This window comes from Apteryx rowi, unplaced genomic scaffold, assembly GCF_003343035.1.
Source record: "Apteryx rowi isolate R43461 unplaced genomic scaffold, aptRow1 scaffold_75, whole genome shotgun sequence".
In the NCBI taxonomy this organism is placed as follows: domain Eukaryota; kingdom Metazoa; phylum Chordata; class Aves; order Apterygiformes; family Apterygidae; genus Apteryx; species Apteryx rowi.
In genome coordinates, this window is record NW_020451038.1 from 1,458,143 (window position 1) to 1,477,902 (window position 19,760).

At 39.8% G+C, this 19,760-nt stretch overlaps 2 protein-coding genes across 2 annotated transcripts in view; both read right to left on the bottom strand.

Moving 5' to 3' along the window:
• The window catches only part of RPP14 (ribonuclease P/MRP subunit p14), a 4,891-nt gene extending 4,070 nt beyond the window's left edge, over positions 1-821 (bottom strand). The window contains exon 1 of the mRNA XM_026088052.1: positions 789-821. Coding sequence (XP_025943837.1) covers positions 789-821 — 33 coding nt within the window. The remainder of the gene's footprint in view (positions 1-788) is intronic.
• Positions 822-2,012: 1,191 nt separating this feature from the next.
• The window catches only part of PRKAR2A (protein kinase cAMP-dependent type II regulatory subunit alpha), a 60,398-nt gene continuing 42,650 nt past the window's right edge, over positions 2,013-19,760 (bottom strand). Inside the window, exons 6-11 of the mRNA XM_026088053.1 lie at positions 15,163-15,316; positions 11,916-12,017; positions 10,038-10,112; positions 7,773-7,838; positions 7,036-7,174; positions 2,013-6,456 (exon numbers count right to left, since the gene is read on the bottom strand). Coding sequence (XP_025943838.1) covers positions 6,323-6,456; positions 7,036-7,174; positions 7,773-7,838; positions 10,038-10,112; positions 11,916-12,017; positions 15,163-15,316 — 670 coding nt within the window. The 3' untranslated portion in view covers positions 2,013-6,322. The remainder of the gene's footprint in view (positions 6,457-7,035; positions 7,175-7,772; positions 7,839-10,037; positions 10,113-11,915; positions 12,018-15,162; positions 15,317-19,760) is intronic.

The following is a 19,760-nucleotide window of genomic DNA, read 5'->3' on the forward strand; positions in this document are numbered from 1 at the left end:
GCGCGCGCGCGCTCTAACGGCTGCAAACGGCCGCCAACGGCTGCGGGCGCGGCCCAGGGCGAGCTTCCCCCCGGGCCGGCCCGGGCTGGGGGCCCGGCGGAGCGCTGCCTGCGCTCGGTAAGCCGTCTCGCCGTGCCGGGAGCGCTGCCCCTCGGGGCAAGGGAAGCAGCAACTCCGAGGTGCCCAGCGCGAAAAGCAGCCGCTGCCGCCCTGCCAGCCAGAGGCAGCTATGGGTGTCAGTCAGTGCAGCTGCAGGTCCGGGCAAGGAGGTTTCTGCCACACTGATCCCTCCGCCTTTTGCATCATTTTAGCCTGCTGAGGCCCTAGTCCAGAGCCATTAAACAAGTTGTCTGGGGAGTCAGGCTCTCCTAATGCTGCCTGGCACCTGTGAGCTCTCATCATTTTCAGATTCAGGAAGGCAAGCAGTACGTGGTTCTGAAATTAATCTTCTCCCCGAAGCTTTGGGAACAGATGGTGTTTCCCAGTGCTAAGTTCTAGCTTTCAGCTTCAGGCTTACAAATATTGAATACTCCACAATAAACATACTGCTGGAGAGGGGCTAGCAGAGATGCTTCTTCATCTTCCCTTTAAACAAATGATAGGAGTCCTGATGCAGTTACACTTGCGGAGTTTGGTGTTGGATTCAGGCATCCAGAACATTAGGGCAGTGTGCTATATCCTACAGTCTAATTTGCAGCACACACAGCCGAAACAGAAGCTTAGATCTGAGGCAAAATCCAGTCAGTTGGCAGTGTGTCTTTGTCACTCACCAGTCAATAACTACTTACTTGTGGAGATACTCTTAATAACACAATTCTCATATTTGCTTGAATGCTTACAGCTTATCTGATGATGGGGGTGACATACATCCTTCAGAGAAAAAACAGAAAAAATATGAAAACTGTCCTTGTGCTGTTAAAAAGATTCCCAAGCTGAAACAACATCCTGAGGATAAGAACTTCAGAGTCTGGCTTCTTTCTTTCAAAAAATAGCTTATCCAGGAATTTTCAGGGAACCATATTGTTTCAATCAAAACCACCATCTTTCTTGTCCTTTTCCACCATTCAGTGGCTTTGAGAACAAAGAATGCTGAAGCAGTCAGTAACTACTCATGATTTATTCACCTTGGATCCCTCCATCACCACCAGAGCTTCCAAGGGATCTCATTTCCTTGCAGTAAGGAAACAAACATCTGACAGAAGCCTCCTGAAGAGGTCATCTCATCCACCCCTGCCTCAGACAGGTATGTAAATGTCTTCAGGCAGAGCTGGTTTTAAACTGTTGCAAGAAACATCTAATGAAGATTTCACACTCTCCCAGCATCTGCTCAAGCTGTCTTCCAGACAGAGCTTTTGAATGCTTAATCTACATCTTCCCTGGTGCAGTTTATGCCCACTATTAGTAGTTCTGTCCTAGCAAATACGAGATCATTCCATCTTGTTGAAATCTTCTGTATGTTTGAAGATTTCCCTGGCCCCCTCCCCCAGTTGTTCTTTCCAAACTGAACAATCCCAGTTTTTCCTCATCTTTCTGTATAATGTTACATTTTATAGATCTCTTTATCTTGCTGCTACCCTCTGGCCCCTTCAGATGTCAACATCTTCCTTGGGTTAAGATGCCCTTACTACTTAAGTACTACAGTAAGTTGAGTACTGTAGTCTCGGTGAGGCAGAGGCACTCCCATGATTAAAACCATGATGCACCTGAAATACTCTCTCAGACTAATTAAAAAACTGTACATAAAATAGTAAGCATTTAGAAATAAAGCTTAAGCAAAAGCAAATTTTAAGAATTTGAACAAATAACTTCACAGGTACCAAACTAATTTTCTTTTAAAATTGTTAGGTTTAAAAAAAGAAAAAGGCAGCTTGCCACATGAAATTCAGTAGCTGTAAATGCGGGGCAGCACGAGATCTCTAGGAATATTGTGCTTCTAAAAATTGAGAGCCAGTTAGCACACTGCTCGAATAATAAAATCAGAAAATCAATTTTACAATAGCGTGGCAACCATATCACAGCAGCCAGTTTTATTTGGAGCAACAATATCTACAGAAATAGGTATCATTTTTAAGATATTAGTAAAATTTTCTCACCAAACAGTAAAACTTGGTGGTTGGATGATGTATAAATCTATTCTGATTATTGCAGTAGGGCAAGTGCTGTTTTCCATAAGGCTCTGATAACAAGCAACAGTAACTCAGCCACTCCAAGTAAATTTAGTTACCTGCTAGAAAGTCCAGTTGTCATGTAAGCACTGTGTGCGGGGGTGTGTCAGCTGCAGCAAGTCAATAAAGAGCACACACAGGATTGTACCAGGAAGGCTGGACACAACATTTCAGCTTTTTATTAACCAAAAGTGAAGCTGAACCCCAGAGTGGTTTAACTTTTAAAAAACGTATGTTTATATGGCAGATATTTTCTTTCATGTTCAACACTGCAGTGCAAGAACTGAATTTTGCAGTTGTTCATCCTTTGAGAATCAAATACTAAATGTAAAATGAATTAAAATAAGGGTCCCCTCAATGAAATCAATGAAGAAAAAACATTTAACTCAAAAGACCAGACCAATTTTAAGAACTGTCTTATGAAATTCTCCCAAGTGAAAGACCATTAAAGCACTTGGAGCCTTGAGGTAGCAACTTTATGCAGGATTTAATTCCCCTCCTGCCCCACAGAGTGGAGGAAAATTAGTAGCGCATTATTAGCTCCAGCCAGCTAAATGGAGTTAAGTAGTCTCTTATGAGGTTAGTGACTTTCTCTTGCGCCTTGAAATAACAGTGTAGTGCTGTAGACCATCAGGAGAAAATCCACAAGGAAGGCCTCTTGAAATAAAATATATGGTTTGAAAGAAGTGAAAATAACAAACAACAATAACTGTAGCAACAAAAATTAACTGGAGTGAAAAAAACCAAAACGTTTGTATTTTGGCAAGACTAGTTTACAAATACATGTCAAGAACAAGAAGTCCATTTTCAGCCAACTGAAAAGAAAGAATGCAAGTGACATTCAAAGGGGTTTCTCTTTTTGCCCTCTGTGCAAAATTGTACTTTTGTTTTGTTTTTTAAAAGAGAGCTTTTTTTGCCCTTTTTTGTTTTTTACATTGTGAAACCTGTGCTGTGACATTAAACAGAAATACCATATGCCAGGACACTTGACCACTGAAAGCTCCTCTCACTGACTTCACAACAATCACAAGCAGGGAATCAGATATAAGAGACTTTTTTCCTCCAAGTCTCAAAGACATTACCTTCTTTACCCACTTTGCTGCTGAGTTCTTTTATTAAAAACTAGATCTTTCTCCACTACCAATTTCAGAGAATCCACAGCAGATTTACTGAACGCTGAGCGATAACAACAAAGACTGTGCTCATTCTCCACAACGATTGTGATGAACAGTCACAGTGAAAAGGAAAAAGCTGAGATAAAATGACACAGTCAATCTTTACAAATTGGTGTCTCACTTCACTCCCTGGCTTTGATATCCCCACTCACACGCTTTCTGACTTTGTTCATTGCTGGTGCTCTACCGGGTATCTGCTTAGCCAGACAATGTTGAGCATCTCACTACAAGCTTCACTCACCTATCTTTATATTCCAAAGTTGTACACAACAGGCTGGTTAAACCAGATCGGACTAGTCAGGCACATTGCAAATTATGCCATTTTAAACAGAATGAGCTTACAGGCTCCTTCTCTTTCAGCTCATAGTCAGGTTGCCTCTTTACACCACAGAACAATGTCACAGAAATCCTGGCTGCAGGATGGCATTGCCCAGTATGACTTTGCTGCAGAGAGTCTAGAGAAAGGTTAAAACTTCAAAAGCTTGTTCTTGCTCACATGGGATCCCAAACTTTTGATTTTATGGTCTCATCCTTTCCTTTGATTTCTAGAGCCATCAAATCCTCCCTCCAGGCAGATTTACCTTAAGAGTCTATCAGGGAATTCATCAGCCTTGCTTGTTTTTTTTGGCTAAACTTCAGAACAATTGCCAGCATTTGCATACACTGAGGTATACAATTCTGTCACGCAAAGAACTGAAGGCTGTAAGAGCCAGAATCCATCTGAAAGGGAGCCCAACCTGCCAGGCTCCTCTGGATAAAGGAGAGCATACTCTGCCTGGGAGAGAGAGGCCAGCTGATGATTTTTCACAGCAAGTTTCTCTTTAGTTCACATGACAGTTTAGGCAGCACAAAAACTCATACTGGTTTGAAGACCAGTTTATGTTTGGGTTGCTGGACAGTCATGAGCTGGCTTCAGGGAGATTCTGTCTATGAGCCCAAAGTACTTTAAACTTTAAAGTATCTGTTATCAATGCAAGGACCTGATTAGTGGTTTTTTTCTTTTTTTCTTGTTTTTTTTTTTTTTTTTTTTTAAAAACCCTGCAATTAAAAGAGTGATTTTGTCTTTGGTGTTAAACCTCGGAAGCATGAATGAAGTACCTGCTGCTTCTTTGGCTGTAATTTATCATGAAAAACCAGTCCAGTAAAGTAAGGGAAATTCACTGTTCTAGAATCCATGCAGTTAGAACAGCCACTAGACATCATGATCAGAACTTTAACAATATGGAAACACCTCTTTCGGGGGTGTCCATTACAAATGATTTATATAAAAATATGATTCCAATTACAGTAACTGGACAATAGCCATTCAAACTTATCAAGTTTCCATCTTATTCATATTGCAGGAACTGAGAAGAGCTCATCCATTTAGGGAAGAAATTATTGTCCAGAAACCAACTCAGAGTTGTGGCTAAGCATCTTGTGCCTTAGAGAAATATCCATTGTGATAACTAGAAGCAGGAATTCAACATTAGCATCCTTCTATTCTTGCTCACGTGGCCATGAATAAAAAGAGCAGGTTCTGTTCTACTAGCATCCACAATTAAAATTTCATAACCCCATAAAACACAAGTTTTGCATGAGCTGAAGAATGCAAATTCAAAGGGTCACTAAATTTATTACCTACAAATTCAATGTCTTAATATAAATATTCTGTTTTACACCATTAAAATGTCCTTCTTATGGTCTGATTCTTATTTAGATAATACTCTGATAAAATCTTAGCAGTATGCCAATTAAGGTCATTAAAGCTATAGAAATAGAATCTACCTAGTAAATGCTGCAAATTTAACAGGTATTTTAGATAAACATCATTAGCTGAGTTATCACCTAAATCAAAAAGACTCCTCAAACACACCAACTGCGTAGTTAGCAAAGACATTTGCACCACAAATTCAAATGCTGCCAACTTTTGAAAGATTTAGCAAATAGACTTGGCATTTGGAAGCATCCAAGTGTCTAACAAAGTTAGAATACTGTGAAATATTAGGACTGGGGCAGGAGGGAGCTCCTGTAAATAAGTACAGAAATAGTATTCCTTTAAATTACAAAATGTTCACCTCCTTAAAAAGCTTTAAAACTGACCCAGACAACAACAGTGCCCTGGGAAATCAAGCAGTATAAAGGATCTCTGTAAGCAAGAGAAGGTTATATATTGTGATCTCTCCACAATAAAATCTACTTGGTGTAAGAAACAAAGAGCAAATACTGGGAGATGACAACTACGAAACCTTCAAGCCATTTGATCTGTTAGACCACAATCCAAACCACTGCACTTTTTTTGGGCAGCATAGAGTAAAACAATTTTCTTTGCTGCTCAGAAAACACTTAAAATTTAGTAATGCTTCATTTTCTGCATTTCATTGCTAAGCAGCTCTCTCCTGTGTCTCCAGCTTGGTTTACTTGGTTTAAACAACTATAGTACCTGCCGCGTTCAGCAGGTTGAAGAAAACTTCAGTGCCACCTTATTAATTGGCTCCACTGATATTTTTAACTCCTACTTGGATGCTACAATTAAAAACAAATTTGACGTTGTGTAAGGAAAATATCAGAAGAAGATAAGAAGCTTGTAAAAGGCTCATGTTCTACAGGTTGCCTCTGCAGAACAGGCAGCTTACCACTACAGAATCTGATCTGAAAATTTATCCCAACGGTAACACCAGAAAGAAGGAAGCTTCTACATCTTGCTCACTTTGGGTTTCATATCAGGCACTTGAACTGTTGGAGAGATGCCATTTTGAACCAAGTAAGTGAACATAGGGTTAGAATCATCTTTAATCTAGGTCTAATAATGAAGTATCAGCAGCAAAGTGGAGGCATGGAGTGAGCAATCCATCTGTGCTGAGACTTGTTTATGGTTTCTAAAATGCCCAAGAAGACAGCAGCAGTAACTGTTCCATAGTGTCCATTTTCCTTGTGAATTGTGTTGATGATCGGAGGCTTTTCTGTGTCTTGGAACTGAGAAGGCATTGAGGTACCCTGTGCCTAATTCCCTGGATCCAACAGGTCCATGCTAGAGCCAAACAGTGCCACCAGCTGCTCCTCATAATGTGTTATATTCCTCTTCATAATGTCCATGCAGGGTCCAAGTAACCTCTCAAATGCTTGCACATCCATGACTGCAGAAGAACAGAAGTGAAAACAAAATTGTCTGTCAAAAGGACACCACACGCCAGTCTGTTTTCTGAACTTGGAACACAAACCTCAAGTCCAACCCCTTTGGTTCTGAGACTTCAACAGAAGCCATGAAAACAGGAATCAAATTCCTTATTTCAGTCTGTACTGTTATTTGAAGAAATAAGATTCATAAAATACACACCTGATCTCAGGGATAAATACAGAAGGCAAATACAAACAATACAGGCATAAATATATCACCTGAATGCTACAAACAAGTTCTAGACAAGAAACTGATGCTGAAGACTGTGCTGCAGACACAGCGGAGTCTGGGTACAACTTCCCCTTCCCTAGAGCACAGACCACGCAAGCAGAAGTAACAACTCGCTGGGCAGTTATCCCCACACCCACTTGAACCTAAAGGTCTGAGGGGGGAAAGCAGTGGTGCTTCTCAAAGTTCAACATCTGACTAACAGGTATCAAAAGGCAGCCAGGTTTTGAATAGTTGCTCAGTAGGAGAAAGTCCACAGCACAAGTGAAGACTGGAAAAGGATAACTAGAAACACAGAATGGCTCCTTACCTAAACATTTAACCTCCCCAACAGCATAGGCGGAGGCTGCTCTGGGTTTGTTGGTAACAAGCGCAAGCTCTCCAAAATACTGTCCTCTGTGACACTGGGCAATCTCCACTTCTTGGTTAACATCCTTACTTGTCATAGTCTGTAAAACAGAACATTTAAATTACTTTGCCTACAGCTCTGCCTTTGTACAAGGCTGCAGTTAATCCCAGACATCCTTCAGATGTGCAACAGCTCATTGATTTAGGATTTTTAAGATTAGCAATACCCAAATCATACTCTATAGTGGTAGAACACCTTTACCGCATGCTCAACTAGAATTTTGGTTAGAAAAGTGTATGCTGGCCCATAAGAAGCTTTGAAGATTGGCAGATATTCACTGTTACATCTGTTTGAAAGCAAACGTCTACTACGTCACTCAAGATAATACACCCCAGCTTTTTGTTGCTTCCAGTTTACTATAATCCTCAAAGAAAAGTTTATCTCCATCCTTAATGTCAAGGAGAATACATCAGGTCAGTTTGCAGAGGAGCAAAAAGCCTCCAACTTTAGTAAAGTGACTTCTGGCCGCTTCAGAACCGATGTAGGGATTTACAACCTATGTTACCTGAGTGACAATGATAAATACCATATAATAATAAATATCTTAAAATAAGTCATGCTGGATTTTTGTGCAGCACTTCTATTAACAGAGCAAATCAGGGATTCATCTAAACCCAAATCATCCTATTTGAACTCACCTTGCTTTTAATCAAGATTTTTACTTCACCAGATTCTACAATGTAAAAGCAATCTGCTTTATCACCCTGTGAAGAGGAAAAGGTGAAACAAATTATTTTTTAAGCTTACTACGAAAGGCAGAAATAGTATTAAAACATTTATTCTGGACTAAGCTTTGTGTAGAAATCTGCTGGAATTGACAACAAATTGACATTGTACATCCTTCCTGCTATGAATCAGAGGTGAAGAGAGTAAAGGCCTCAAGGAGGCAGAGGCTGGATAAGGAACTGATAAGGGAATGGGAGCTGGCTCAACAAAACTGGGACACAATGTGAGGAAGATAAATCCAGTATCAAGTCAAGTGAGTGGAAGAACTGGGACAGGGTAAGCAGGACTGGAACAGGGGACTAGGCAAAGTCAAAAGAGCCTAGAAAGAAAAAAAAATGGATTTGAAAGTAGTAAAATTGGAAGAGAAGGAAGAGAGACCAGAAAGGGAGACAAGGTTTGGGCAAGGAGACTGTGCATATGACAGGAAGGATGGAGAGAGATGACTAGGACTTAAGTATGAAGTCATATTCAAGTATGACTGTGAGAAGTTGATGCAAGACAAACTTGCAGTTACAGAAGAAGTTAGGCTCTTAAATTAAGGTTCCTGGGGATGGTGGCAAGAGGTCCAGCACAAAGTTTTTCATTCACTGTTGCCAGCTATCATCACAACATGAGCAGATACAGTCAGCCCACTTCTGTGCTGAAAGAGTAGTTATTTATTTTTCTAAAGAAGGAAAATAAACTGAGTGGGAGACATAAGGACTTCATGTAACACTGGCATGCATCAACAATTTTCAAGTGCTTTAAAGCATACTGCACTTAATTGAAGGATCAAATTCCAGAAAGATAATTAAAATGTAAAATTATCCACAAGAGAAAAGAGGTTCATGGTACTGATGCAACTGCTGTAATGTAGGAGCTAATCAGAATCTTTTCCAAGCATAAAATTTTAATCATCTTTAGCAGTATATCACCAACACCCAGACCAATCCAGATTATTAATCCTACTTCTGATTTTTTAAGGATAATTAAATTCTTGTCCTTAATTCAATTATTACAAAGATTAAAACCAACTGCATAATTGGATCACTGATTGCTTGGGTTCCCAGGTTTGAGACTCAGATTTATAAGCTTTGATTTTGCTGACAGTTCAGTTTTCTCAGGCTCTTAAGCAACAAGATTTTCATTTTATAAAATTGAGGGGATTTCTGGAGAAAAATAATTTGGCAGTATTTGGTTATCAGCAAAATAAGATTTCCTGCATTCAGAGTTATCTGACATGCAAGGTTACTAATTATTCAAGACATTATCAAGGAGTCATACTCTGTTTATAAAACAACAAGACTGTTGTAATCAAAAGCCTACTATTCCAGGTAAGCCAAGGACTTTCTTGCATTAACTTCTGTTTAAAATAGAGTACTTTCTCCTTACAGATAAATAAATAGAGCAAACCCCAGCTAAATATGATCCAAGCTTCCAGTGCTTCATTTCTAAATTAGTCCAAAAGTTAACTTCTATCACAACCAAATAAACCACAGCTTTAGGCTGAATTTGTCCAGCTTCACACTCCACCAATCTAGCCTTGATCTATTCTTGCAGTCAAAACATACACCAGCATCCAAAAGCTACATAGACTGAAGCCAGACTACTCCAGCCTTGAAATACTCTTTAAGACCATCAGGAAAAACAGTGGTTTTAAATAATCCTACTAGTTTCTTCAGACAATATAGTCAACTGATTTGGGTCAAACCAGTGAAATACTTTCCAATGACTTCATTTAGTTTTATCCAAATTATACTCCCATTTAAATTGTTCTAATTTTGCTGTTTAGTCAGACCTAGGAATTAGAGATGCCTTTACTATGTGTTTGTGACTCATTCAATCTGCTCACAGGTGCCTTTGAAAAGTCTAACTGGGGGCTTTCATGGAAAATTGCATGGATATGTAGTTTCAGCTTCTTAACACATACTCCTCTTCTGAAATCTTGCAAAGACCATTTATAAAAAAACAAAAGAATGAGAGGAGGAAAAAAAACAGAAGCTAAAGTAGTAGAAAAATTCATAACAAAAAATGTAGTAGGCCATTCCCAAAATATTCAAAAATTCATTAAATAAATTGCAAGTATTAAAAGAGTAAGCGATGCCAAGTTGGTTCAAGTAATATGACTGTATAAGCAAATACAAAGTAGAAAAAAGCAGATAAAGGAGAATGATAATGGAAATTTAGACTCCAAGTACCTGAGAAATGATACGTTCCCCATCTTGATACACTTTCTCCCCTATTACATCCACTATTTTCATGCGCTCTGAAGGCTGGAACAAAGAGGAAAATTAAACACAATCACTTGCTACAGTACCCCTCTGGTAAACTTTGTAGCCCTGTCAAAATAGAAATGAAGAGGCATTTACTAGGCACACACACAAGCTGCATTTCAGTACTGAAAAATGCAGCCCCTACAATGACACTGTTATATTGCACCGTAGCTTCCAAGGCAACCATTAGGGTAAGAGAACTTCCATCCCATCCACATGCTTTTCTTACCCCAAGATTTCCAGATAACCAATTCAGCTGTTTTAGAGAAAAATCACTTCCTGTAAGTTTCAGTTAACATTTCAAGAAATTGCTCAGAAAGAAGTCAGAAACTGTCTAAGCACAAACTTCAACGAAAAATACCAGTAAAATATTTTCCAATTATCTTAAGTCAGCATTCACTTGAACACGATTTTTGTTTGTTTTTTTGATGCAGGAATTCACTGCTATTGTGGAGAGAGGAAGGGGATATGAAAAACATAATAGGTCTAAACTGTCAGCAAGCACTACAACAGGATGCCCAGCAAGGGCAAGAGGTGCTTATCTGACAGACAGTCACCTTCATAAACAGGAAGGGAGAAAGGACAGTCTCAAGAGTTAAATTTATCTCTCATGTTTCCTGCTGCCCATATATAACATGACAAAACAATTTGGTTGATCCAGAGCAGCATAAAAAGCAGTTAAGGAAAAAAAACCCTAAACAGTTAAAATGAATACCTCAACAGATGATTCAGTTTTAAATCCATTCATCTCACAAATGTACCTGGATCTAGCTCTTGTCTGAGAAAATGTATAAATTCTGATCCATGCATGATTCAACTGCAGTTTGTCATGCAAAAAAACCATCCAGTGATAATGAGTTATTTTTCTATATCCTTAAATATTTATGAGTCATTTTTGTGCTCAAAAAAGTCACATTGATGGAACTGGTTTAAGTCAGGCATTGAGGGAGAAGGTGTTGCGCAAATCTCTCCTTCTACAGTTATCAGCGTATCTCCAAACTAATATATTCTAGAAGTTGCTATTCGCACCTAACAATACTTTACTATTTTGTAATCCTCTCTCAAGTGGATTGTAAGGGCTTCTCCAACACTAAAGATTAATGCTGAAAAATATCCTTATCCTTTATACTCTATCATTAAAAAAAAAAAAAAAAAAGCTAAGTTACAGTGTAAGACAAAGGTGGACACCTACCAATGCCTAAAGCACTTCGGTATGGCTCTGAAAGCCCTCTGAAGATCCAGCTTGATTAAATAGCTTAAAAAATACCACAAACATCAGCATGGCATGTGCCTTCTCTGCCTGGTCATTTTTTTTCCAGGCAGTGGTGCTTTCCTCTAGCCTGTTCTTAGCTGACCTCCTGAGTATGGGTAAAGGGTTTAAAGCAAGATCTGCTGCAGCCCACCTCTTGGCCTCAAATGTAAAAATCATTCACGGCTGATAAAAGCTGAATACACCTTAGTGCATTACTTCAGCACCATGCCCTCAAAGGGAACCACAGTCCTGATTTTCCAATCTTTAGTTTAATACCTTTCTCTGGCATACTTATGTTTTCGTATCTTTACACACATAGACTGACATAAAAATCAGCAAGCTATCTTCCAACTGTGAACAAAGAAGCATCTGAACAAAATGTTGTACAACTGCAACAATATAAATTAAGTTGTACAGTAAACACAATTCCAAAGTAGCTCTTAAAATTTTGCTCTGAGCAAAAAAGACACATAGGCTCCTGATATACCAGAAGCACTGACTGCAGAGCTAATGCCAGTGCAAGAATTTGACGCAGATGTCTGAGGCATTACCTCCAAGGATTTAAGAAGGGGCACAGACTCAATAAATAACTCGTACGTCTTCCTCTTCTTTGCATTGTTTTTCAATATAATTCTTCTGAATGTCACTCGATCCTGCAAGAAACAGCACAGAGAAGTAGATTATTCTCTTGGCCAAAATGCTCACTGTTAAAAGGACTGACAAAGCCATAATATGAACTAATATTTGCAACAAACATTGGATTTGAGAAGGAAGCTGTTAAAATGATACCATATGCATCACAATGGTGAGTAACAGCTCTTTTGATGGTATCTACTGTAATAATCAACTGAAAAATGCAGAGCTATGAGACAAACTTGGTCTTTCCCAGATAAGCATTTGAGAATTCAAATTTTAGTCTATCTAGTACTGTTTTTCAGGGTTGGGTTTTTGTTTGTTTAGTTTTTTAAAGATGTATTCCGCACTTCACATAAAATGAAGTCATTTGTTCTGGCTGAAACCATTAGAAACTGGAATTTGCAACATTTAATTTGTTAAGTGACTTCAGGATTAAGTCTGAAATGGATTCTTCTCTTCTTGAGTCAAGGTTTTTAAAAGCAACTTGGACATTTATATGGGTCTCAAGTAGATCAAGAAACAGAATATCAAATAGTGAAAGGCTTGATTCCCTATTCCCACTTTTAGGGATTGAGAGGCAGTTTTTTGCAGGGACTGGCTACTCCTTAACTGCCAGCTGTCCCACGTGTACCATAAGCACCTTTTATGCAATGATTGTTTGGTTTGTTTTTTGAAGACCAAACACCAGACAAGATCCCCTTCTCCTCTTGCCCTGCTGTTTTCTTTATTTCTCCTAAGATGCAGGTATTGATGCAGAGGCTCTGTGGCCGCTGGGCGGCAGTACAGGCCTGCGTGAAGCCAAGCGCATCCAGTTACTGCATATCTCCTGTCCCACTACCTGTCATGGCAGACATTTTGGAGACTTTATTGTCAGTGATCTTGCTTTTTACTTCCAAACAGAAAAAGCAGGGCATAACTACTGGAATATAACAACGAGAAAGGCCACAAGAGAGCTGAAAAACAGCACATTGAGGCTCAGGGGAAGGGCACTTGCCCACCAGATATTGTTAGAGCTTGCATTATAGTAACGCCCATGTCCCCTGTTAGGATCAGGGTTCAATTCTGAACAGAGTAAGAGTTGAAGAGTTTATCCTACACACCATGAAACAGTAAGTGTAAAACTAACAACAACAACAAAAAACAGAAGGAAAAGAGCAGAGTTTGGTCAGGGAAACGGTATAAAAATCTTGAAGTTTACATATAGCAAGTTATTAGGAGAAATATGATAAGTCCTGAGAGCCATTCCTCTGGGCTTTATTTTCTGAAAATGTCAGCTGGTGTTTTCAAGCAACAGGACAGTTTTACAAGATACAGGCTACAGATACATGTAGGGGATAGAACAAATTAAAGATTGATACTGGTGGTGCCAATGGAACATAAAAGTTGAAAAAGATGACATAAGAAGAGAAGAAAGGTATTACTATTGTCCAAAGGACAGCAAGAGAGACAAGGAAGCGAGAGGGTTTTTTTTTTTTTAAATCATTGTTATTATTATTAAAGAAATGTTTCAGTGGTAGAAGTCTCATCAAATGTAGATGTCTGGAGAAGTAGAAAGATGCAGAAACATGGAGAGGAATTGCAAAAGCATCTGAAGTTCAGAATTCATTTAGAACAGTGGATTTGAAAGTATCAGTGAGGGGGAGATCTGGCAGTATTTGAACAGAAAGAAGGCAGAGCAGTAAGGGAAGCATGCACGATCACAAGGCTTTCCCCAGATGTGTTCAGCTGAGGCCCACATTTGATTACTGCTTTGCATATGAGCCTTCCAGGCTTTTGTTGGCCTAAGACTGCAATGCAGCAAGAGTAACTCACACTTCTTAAATGGGAGATAACCAGTGAGCTTTAGCAACAACAACTGCAGATTACTAAAAACATCATATTTAAAGTAGATCAGGCACAAACTAGTACAAGCATGGAGACAACAGAACCATTGGAAGAAAAAGTTTTAAGGCAGAAAAATGGAACCTTAGTTATAAAACAATCAAGAGACAGATGACTGGCAAGAGGTCCCCCCCCCCTTCAACTACACCTTCCTAATTAAGTGACTGTAATCACTGAAAGAAAACAAAATTAACACCAAATGCTGCAGTTTGTTCAAAGGCAAACTGGACTGAAGAGTCATCATCTCATTTTCATCCTTTTACGAATGAGGTCAGTTTGCAGGTAGTTTATTTATCCTGTTTTGTTCAAGAAATTAGATTCTGACATTTTGCCCAGGTTGATTTACCGCAATCTTTTCTTATAGCTCACAAAGAAAAGGGAAGTCAGAAGTCAGTTCTCTCAGCAAGCACAGAAATTGTATAAGCACGCTGTGTAGAAGCTTATCAGTCATATAATCAAGGTCACAACACATGGTCAACCCCTAGCGATAGTTGCCGAGGAGCCCAGCGCACACAGAAAGCGTATGATGCTCCCGGCTTCAGAGGCTTTGTTGATCGCGCAATCCACTTCTTATGTGAGCCCTCGCAGATGAGTAGGAGAGCACTGTGAAAATAACTCTATCCAAACACTACAGAGAAAAGAACTAAAAAAGGAAACTAAAGTCTACAGCTTCTCATTCAACACTGCTGGGCAAGAGACAAAGCAACATCGCCATTTAGCTTGGTATCTCAAAGGTCATGTTGACCTGAGAACCTCTTGTAGGGCAGCCACAAAGAGACCAGAAACATTGTGACAGCAACAGTTTATTTTGAGGGAAAACAAAGCTTTGGGCAGCTTTCCTAGCTCTTCAAATTAGTGACATACTCAAGAAGCAACTTCCCCTCTGCCCTTAAAGAACTGAAAATGGTAGCAAGGTGAGTTGAAATGTAAGGACATATGTAGATAGTAGGGTTTTTTTCCTCCCCACAAAATACGTGCCTCAATGTTTCCACTGTCCTCTGGCAGGATGAAAAAAACAACATTTTTTTTCTCCTAATAGAAGCTAAGATTACAGCAAATGCAAAATAATAAAGGGACTGATACAGTTTTTATAGACAAGGTGTTTCAGGAAGTCACCAAAAGCATTTGCACGATGGAACTTCTATGCCAGGAGGTGAGATAACAAACAATGATAAAATAGCTATTAGCACAAGGACTCGTACTGACAGGAGCATCTGGTGATGAACCCAGTGAGTTAGTGTTTAAAATATTATGCAGATGAGAGCAATTTCCTTTCCTTACCAGTCCCCAAAGGGCTCCTTCTGTTGTGGCAACAATGGTGGCAGCTCTAGGAGTGTTGTACATCAATGCCAGTTCCCCAAAACTGCCATGATTATCATAGCGGCCCACACAGCGTGTCTGGTTGTCTCTTGCTACAAAGATATCATACAATCCCCTGGAAAAAATGGAATAGATGCTGTTTATTAGACAACATTCCAACATTGATCATAAAAACAGTTTTCAGCTGTTACACTAAACAGAATACACACAAAACATTTTCCAAATTAAAAAATAGCTCTCTTCCTGGTAAGTGATATGGAACATGCTTTACTGAGCTTTCCAACTGTCTGATCCTAAGTTGCTTCCGTCCAAAGTACTTTCACAGCATCTCCCTTAATATAGCGTTTCACTCCTGGTAGAACTGACCAGAATCTACTTGCTTTCCTCTGCATAGTATTTTGATATTGCTACTGTAGGTGTTCTGGCCAAGGCATAGGTAGTTTCACAGTTTTTAACAATCTGTCTTTTCACAGCATGCATGCTATTCAGTGAGGCCTCTTCAGAGCCACTTACATCTATCCATAACCTCTGTTACCTTTTTCACAAAGACAGCGTTGCTGCAGTACCTTTGGGTAAACTCAATCCAACCACTCACCTGCTCCTAAGGTTTTGCCTCAACCTAACTTCAACTTAAGAGTATGTCTGTATTGCGATCCCAAAGTACAACTGTAAGCTTGTATTTGCATACGTCCAGGCTAGATTCAAACCTTCCAACTCTTGTGTGGACAACAGTGATGCTGTAGAAGCACAAAGATCCCAGAAAGGGCCTTTCTGTACATACCCAAGATAATGAGTAAGTTTTGCAGGGCAAACTGACCGCTGTAATGAGCGGCATGTACTGACTCTCAAGCCAGACAATTTAAAGCTAATTCAGGAACATGTGCCAAATCTTTACACTGTGATAAGGAGAGGCAACCAACGAATCAATTCACATCTGGCGTTTGCCTAATAGCTCCCTTATGACCAAAACTTTCACGCTCAGTTTAACTTCACACCATGCTGCAACCCGGGGCAAGCTGATGGTTGAACCAAACAATTTTATCACCGTTTTCATGGAGGTAAGGCTGCTGAAGGACACAAGTTACAGCATACAATGTTACAACTTGAAGAGTCTGCTTGGCTCTCACAGAGCTCTCTGCATGCTGAAGTGACACTGTAGGATGCACATGGTTAGGAAGCATGGGTAACTTTTGACAATCTTGCAGAACATTATGGATTCCACTCTAGTCATACTGGCTTTAAACAAAAGCTGCAGAGCTAAACAAAACTTTGTTACAGCTCACTTTCAGAAAGCAGGAAAGCTCTCTAAAACTGCTGACATCTAGCCAGGATATCTGAAATGATCAAGAAGGAAGTGTTCAGGCACCAGAAGTCTCCTACACTTCACTCACGTGGCGCTGTAACCTGTTTAAGCTGGAAAGGCCTCCTCACCGTGTTCTCAAAGACGCACACTTCCTATCTCATAATGTACTTAAGGGAACAGTAAGCCAGAACTTACTGAGAATTAAAGACCACTCTGACAAAGATGGAGACACATGTACGGAGAGTCAAAGTTCAAGGCACAAATCTGGATCAAACTGCACCACAGCAGCTGCATATGCACAGAAAGCTAGCCATTTAGAAGTCAGACAAGTGTCCATACGACTGTCAAGACTGTCTCATGCTTGGCACTTTAAGAAAATAATATAAAAAGACAGATACCTTGACTAGGCTATGGTACCAGAGAATATTTAGGGATTAGATACTGGCCTAAGAGACTTTACAAAACGTATTACATTCTGGAGAAAAGCAGGTAGGGAACACCTTCCTGGCTTTGTAAGCAGCTTTGGATGTGCTAAATGCACACATAACTTTCCCCATGAAGTTGAAATCTCTGTCAGAGGGACTGGTATTATCTCCCAGAACATCGACAGGCACCTTAGAAAAAAAGAATGAACAGAAATGGCACCAGGTGAAACTCCTCATAGTAAACAAATATGGGAAGAGTCTCATCAGTGAGACCTACCCAGCATTAACAGCAGGGCATTCAGGAGTGCTGATGGACAGTCCTGGCTTCGTCAGTTATCTTTGAACACTATTGCTTCTAAAAGAAGTTTCTGTCACCCAGAAAGCTAAAGGAGGAAGCCAGGCACATGAAGACTGCCTAACGTCTTTACTATACACTCTTTACACCCTGCTGCTTACTCATACCTAGGATACAAAGAGCAAACACAACAACAGCATGCTAACAGTAAACTACAGTATTGAAATATGGATTAGTATTGCTGGAAAGCTGCACTAAAATTCTTGCAATGTTCAATATCCATTTAATGATTCTCTGAGAGGCATCTGGAGAAACAATCTTTGGATCATCAGAAGAATCATCTGTAAACACCTGAAGGGAAATGAAACAACCTCTCCTCCCTACCCGTTGGCCTCAAAGTTATTTAGTAGTGCCATTTTTTTCCAAGGCACTGTAGCCACGTAACCTTCAGCCCAGCATTCAGTTGTCTGTGCCCCAAGGACTAGTTCAGTTCAGCACCACTGGGCAACCTTGGCTCAGCTTTATTGAGAAAACTGTTGCTAAGCTGTGAGACAGTCCATGAGCTAAAGCCCTGCAAGATAAGAAGAGTAAAAACACAGACCAAAGCATAATTTCTGAGACAGTAATCATTAGAAGCTCAAGGACTCAAGAGAAAAAATACTGACATGAAAAAATATAAAACCCTACGGAAAAAAAGCAGAAAACCAGAAGAGGACAAATCAGCAAGACTGAGGATTAGCCTGTTCCCAGAGACAACAGGGGCCAACACTTACCCTCCTGACTGATGACTGCCCAGCCAGCAGAGACTCCTTGAGCATCTCCTTGGCAGTGGTGAGCATACTAATGCTTAGCTGTGCAACACGTTTGTCCTAGCTCTCCTATGTGTGCATTATGCTGTGTGTCCTCAGGTTGTGTCTATCCTGCCTGCTGACCCTCTGTGCATGGTAAAAGATACCCAGACAAATACCAAACAATCTGGTGAGGAAGGCTAATAGCCAGCAGCCTTTGAAAAAAGCCTGTGCCAAAAAGCTGGTTTTTCTTTGCAGACAAGAAGCAAAGAGTTACTTCTGCCACACAAAGTCTCTGTTCACTCAGACAGGACAGGAACTAATCCCCAGGGATATTTATGCATTAATGACGGATCTTAGAGCAACAAGACATGTCTACTGGTGCCTCAAAAGAGCCAAACCCCTCTGAATTTGCACTTGCAGACAAGTGGGAATTTCTTAGCTTTCTGTAATCACTGATATCCTTCTATTTTTTTGCATGAAAAACTGGGGAGGAAAGAACAGAAAATTGATAACCTCCGAATTGTTCATAATAGCAGAACAGTATAGGACGTGCAGGTGAGTTGGTGTTATTGCAGAGTCAGGTATGATTTATTGCTAAAAAAAAAATCAAGTTTATTTAATTCCCCTCACTGCACAGCCTTTCTGCCACATAGTTTGGCAGCATATTTATATTACTGGTGTACTATACCTTGAAAACAAAGAAACCCTTAAAAGCCTGAAATCTTCCAACCCAACTCTCTCGATAGAAAAAAATGATGTGGAATAGCATTGTAGCTGTAGAACAGACCATAAAACATTTACCTGAATATCAAGATAAGGTTGCATCTTGATAACCTTATCAAGATGAGGTTAAAATTCCTAGCAGAAAAAAAGCTTTATACTAAACAACAGGGATTAGGAACTAAGGCCTTGTAGAGAAAAAAATTAAAACACATCCAAGTGGCTGATGGTATCTTACATTTTTATGAGGCGCTCAAAACAAGTTTGAGTTTCCTCAAGATGAGCAATCCCTGCTCTGCATACAGTAAGAATATCTCATCTTTGCAGAGTTTGTGGCTCCAAAGATTCCCATGAGTTCTGATCTGCAATAACTTACTCATATCTGGGACAGCCTGCTCCTCAGCAAACACAATAAGAGAAGGACCTTGCCCTGTCCAGCTAAGGACATGGGATCAGGGCCGAGCAGCTGAGGGAGGTATCTGAGTGTAAAAATGGTTCAGGGTAATGGGGTAGAATGGTAGAGAAGCTAGGAATGGGCGCATGGTGAGGGTATACTTGAGGTTCTCTTATGTTCTAGTAATTCCAGTAATCAAAAAGGGGAATGCCACTAAGCGAACAAGGATTATCAGAATCTAATCTAGAAATCATTTTGCAAACCCACTAAGCATAGCATAAATGACAATCTGTCTTAAAGAAGTGCTTTGAAAGCATTTAATACCATATTAAGGGTGCCATTATTTCAGTGATAAGGGTGATGGTTACAGTGAGTCAAAAAAGTAGTTAGCTAAGATCCTATTCCAACAGACATTTATCATTTGTCAGTAATATTCTAGTTAATATTACGGTTTTAGTTTTACAGGAAGAAATAAATCCTTGTCCTTAATTCCTCCTCAAATATGGTGAGTACAATTAATATTAGCTATGTAGAAGGAAATTCTGAGATGCCAGAATTTCTCCCAAAAGGGAGAAAGATGCTCAAAATGTGTGCGCGCACAAATCTATTGTATGTCAGTTGCATATATACA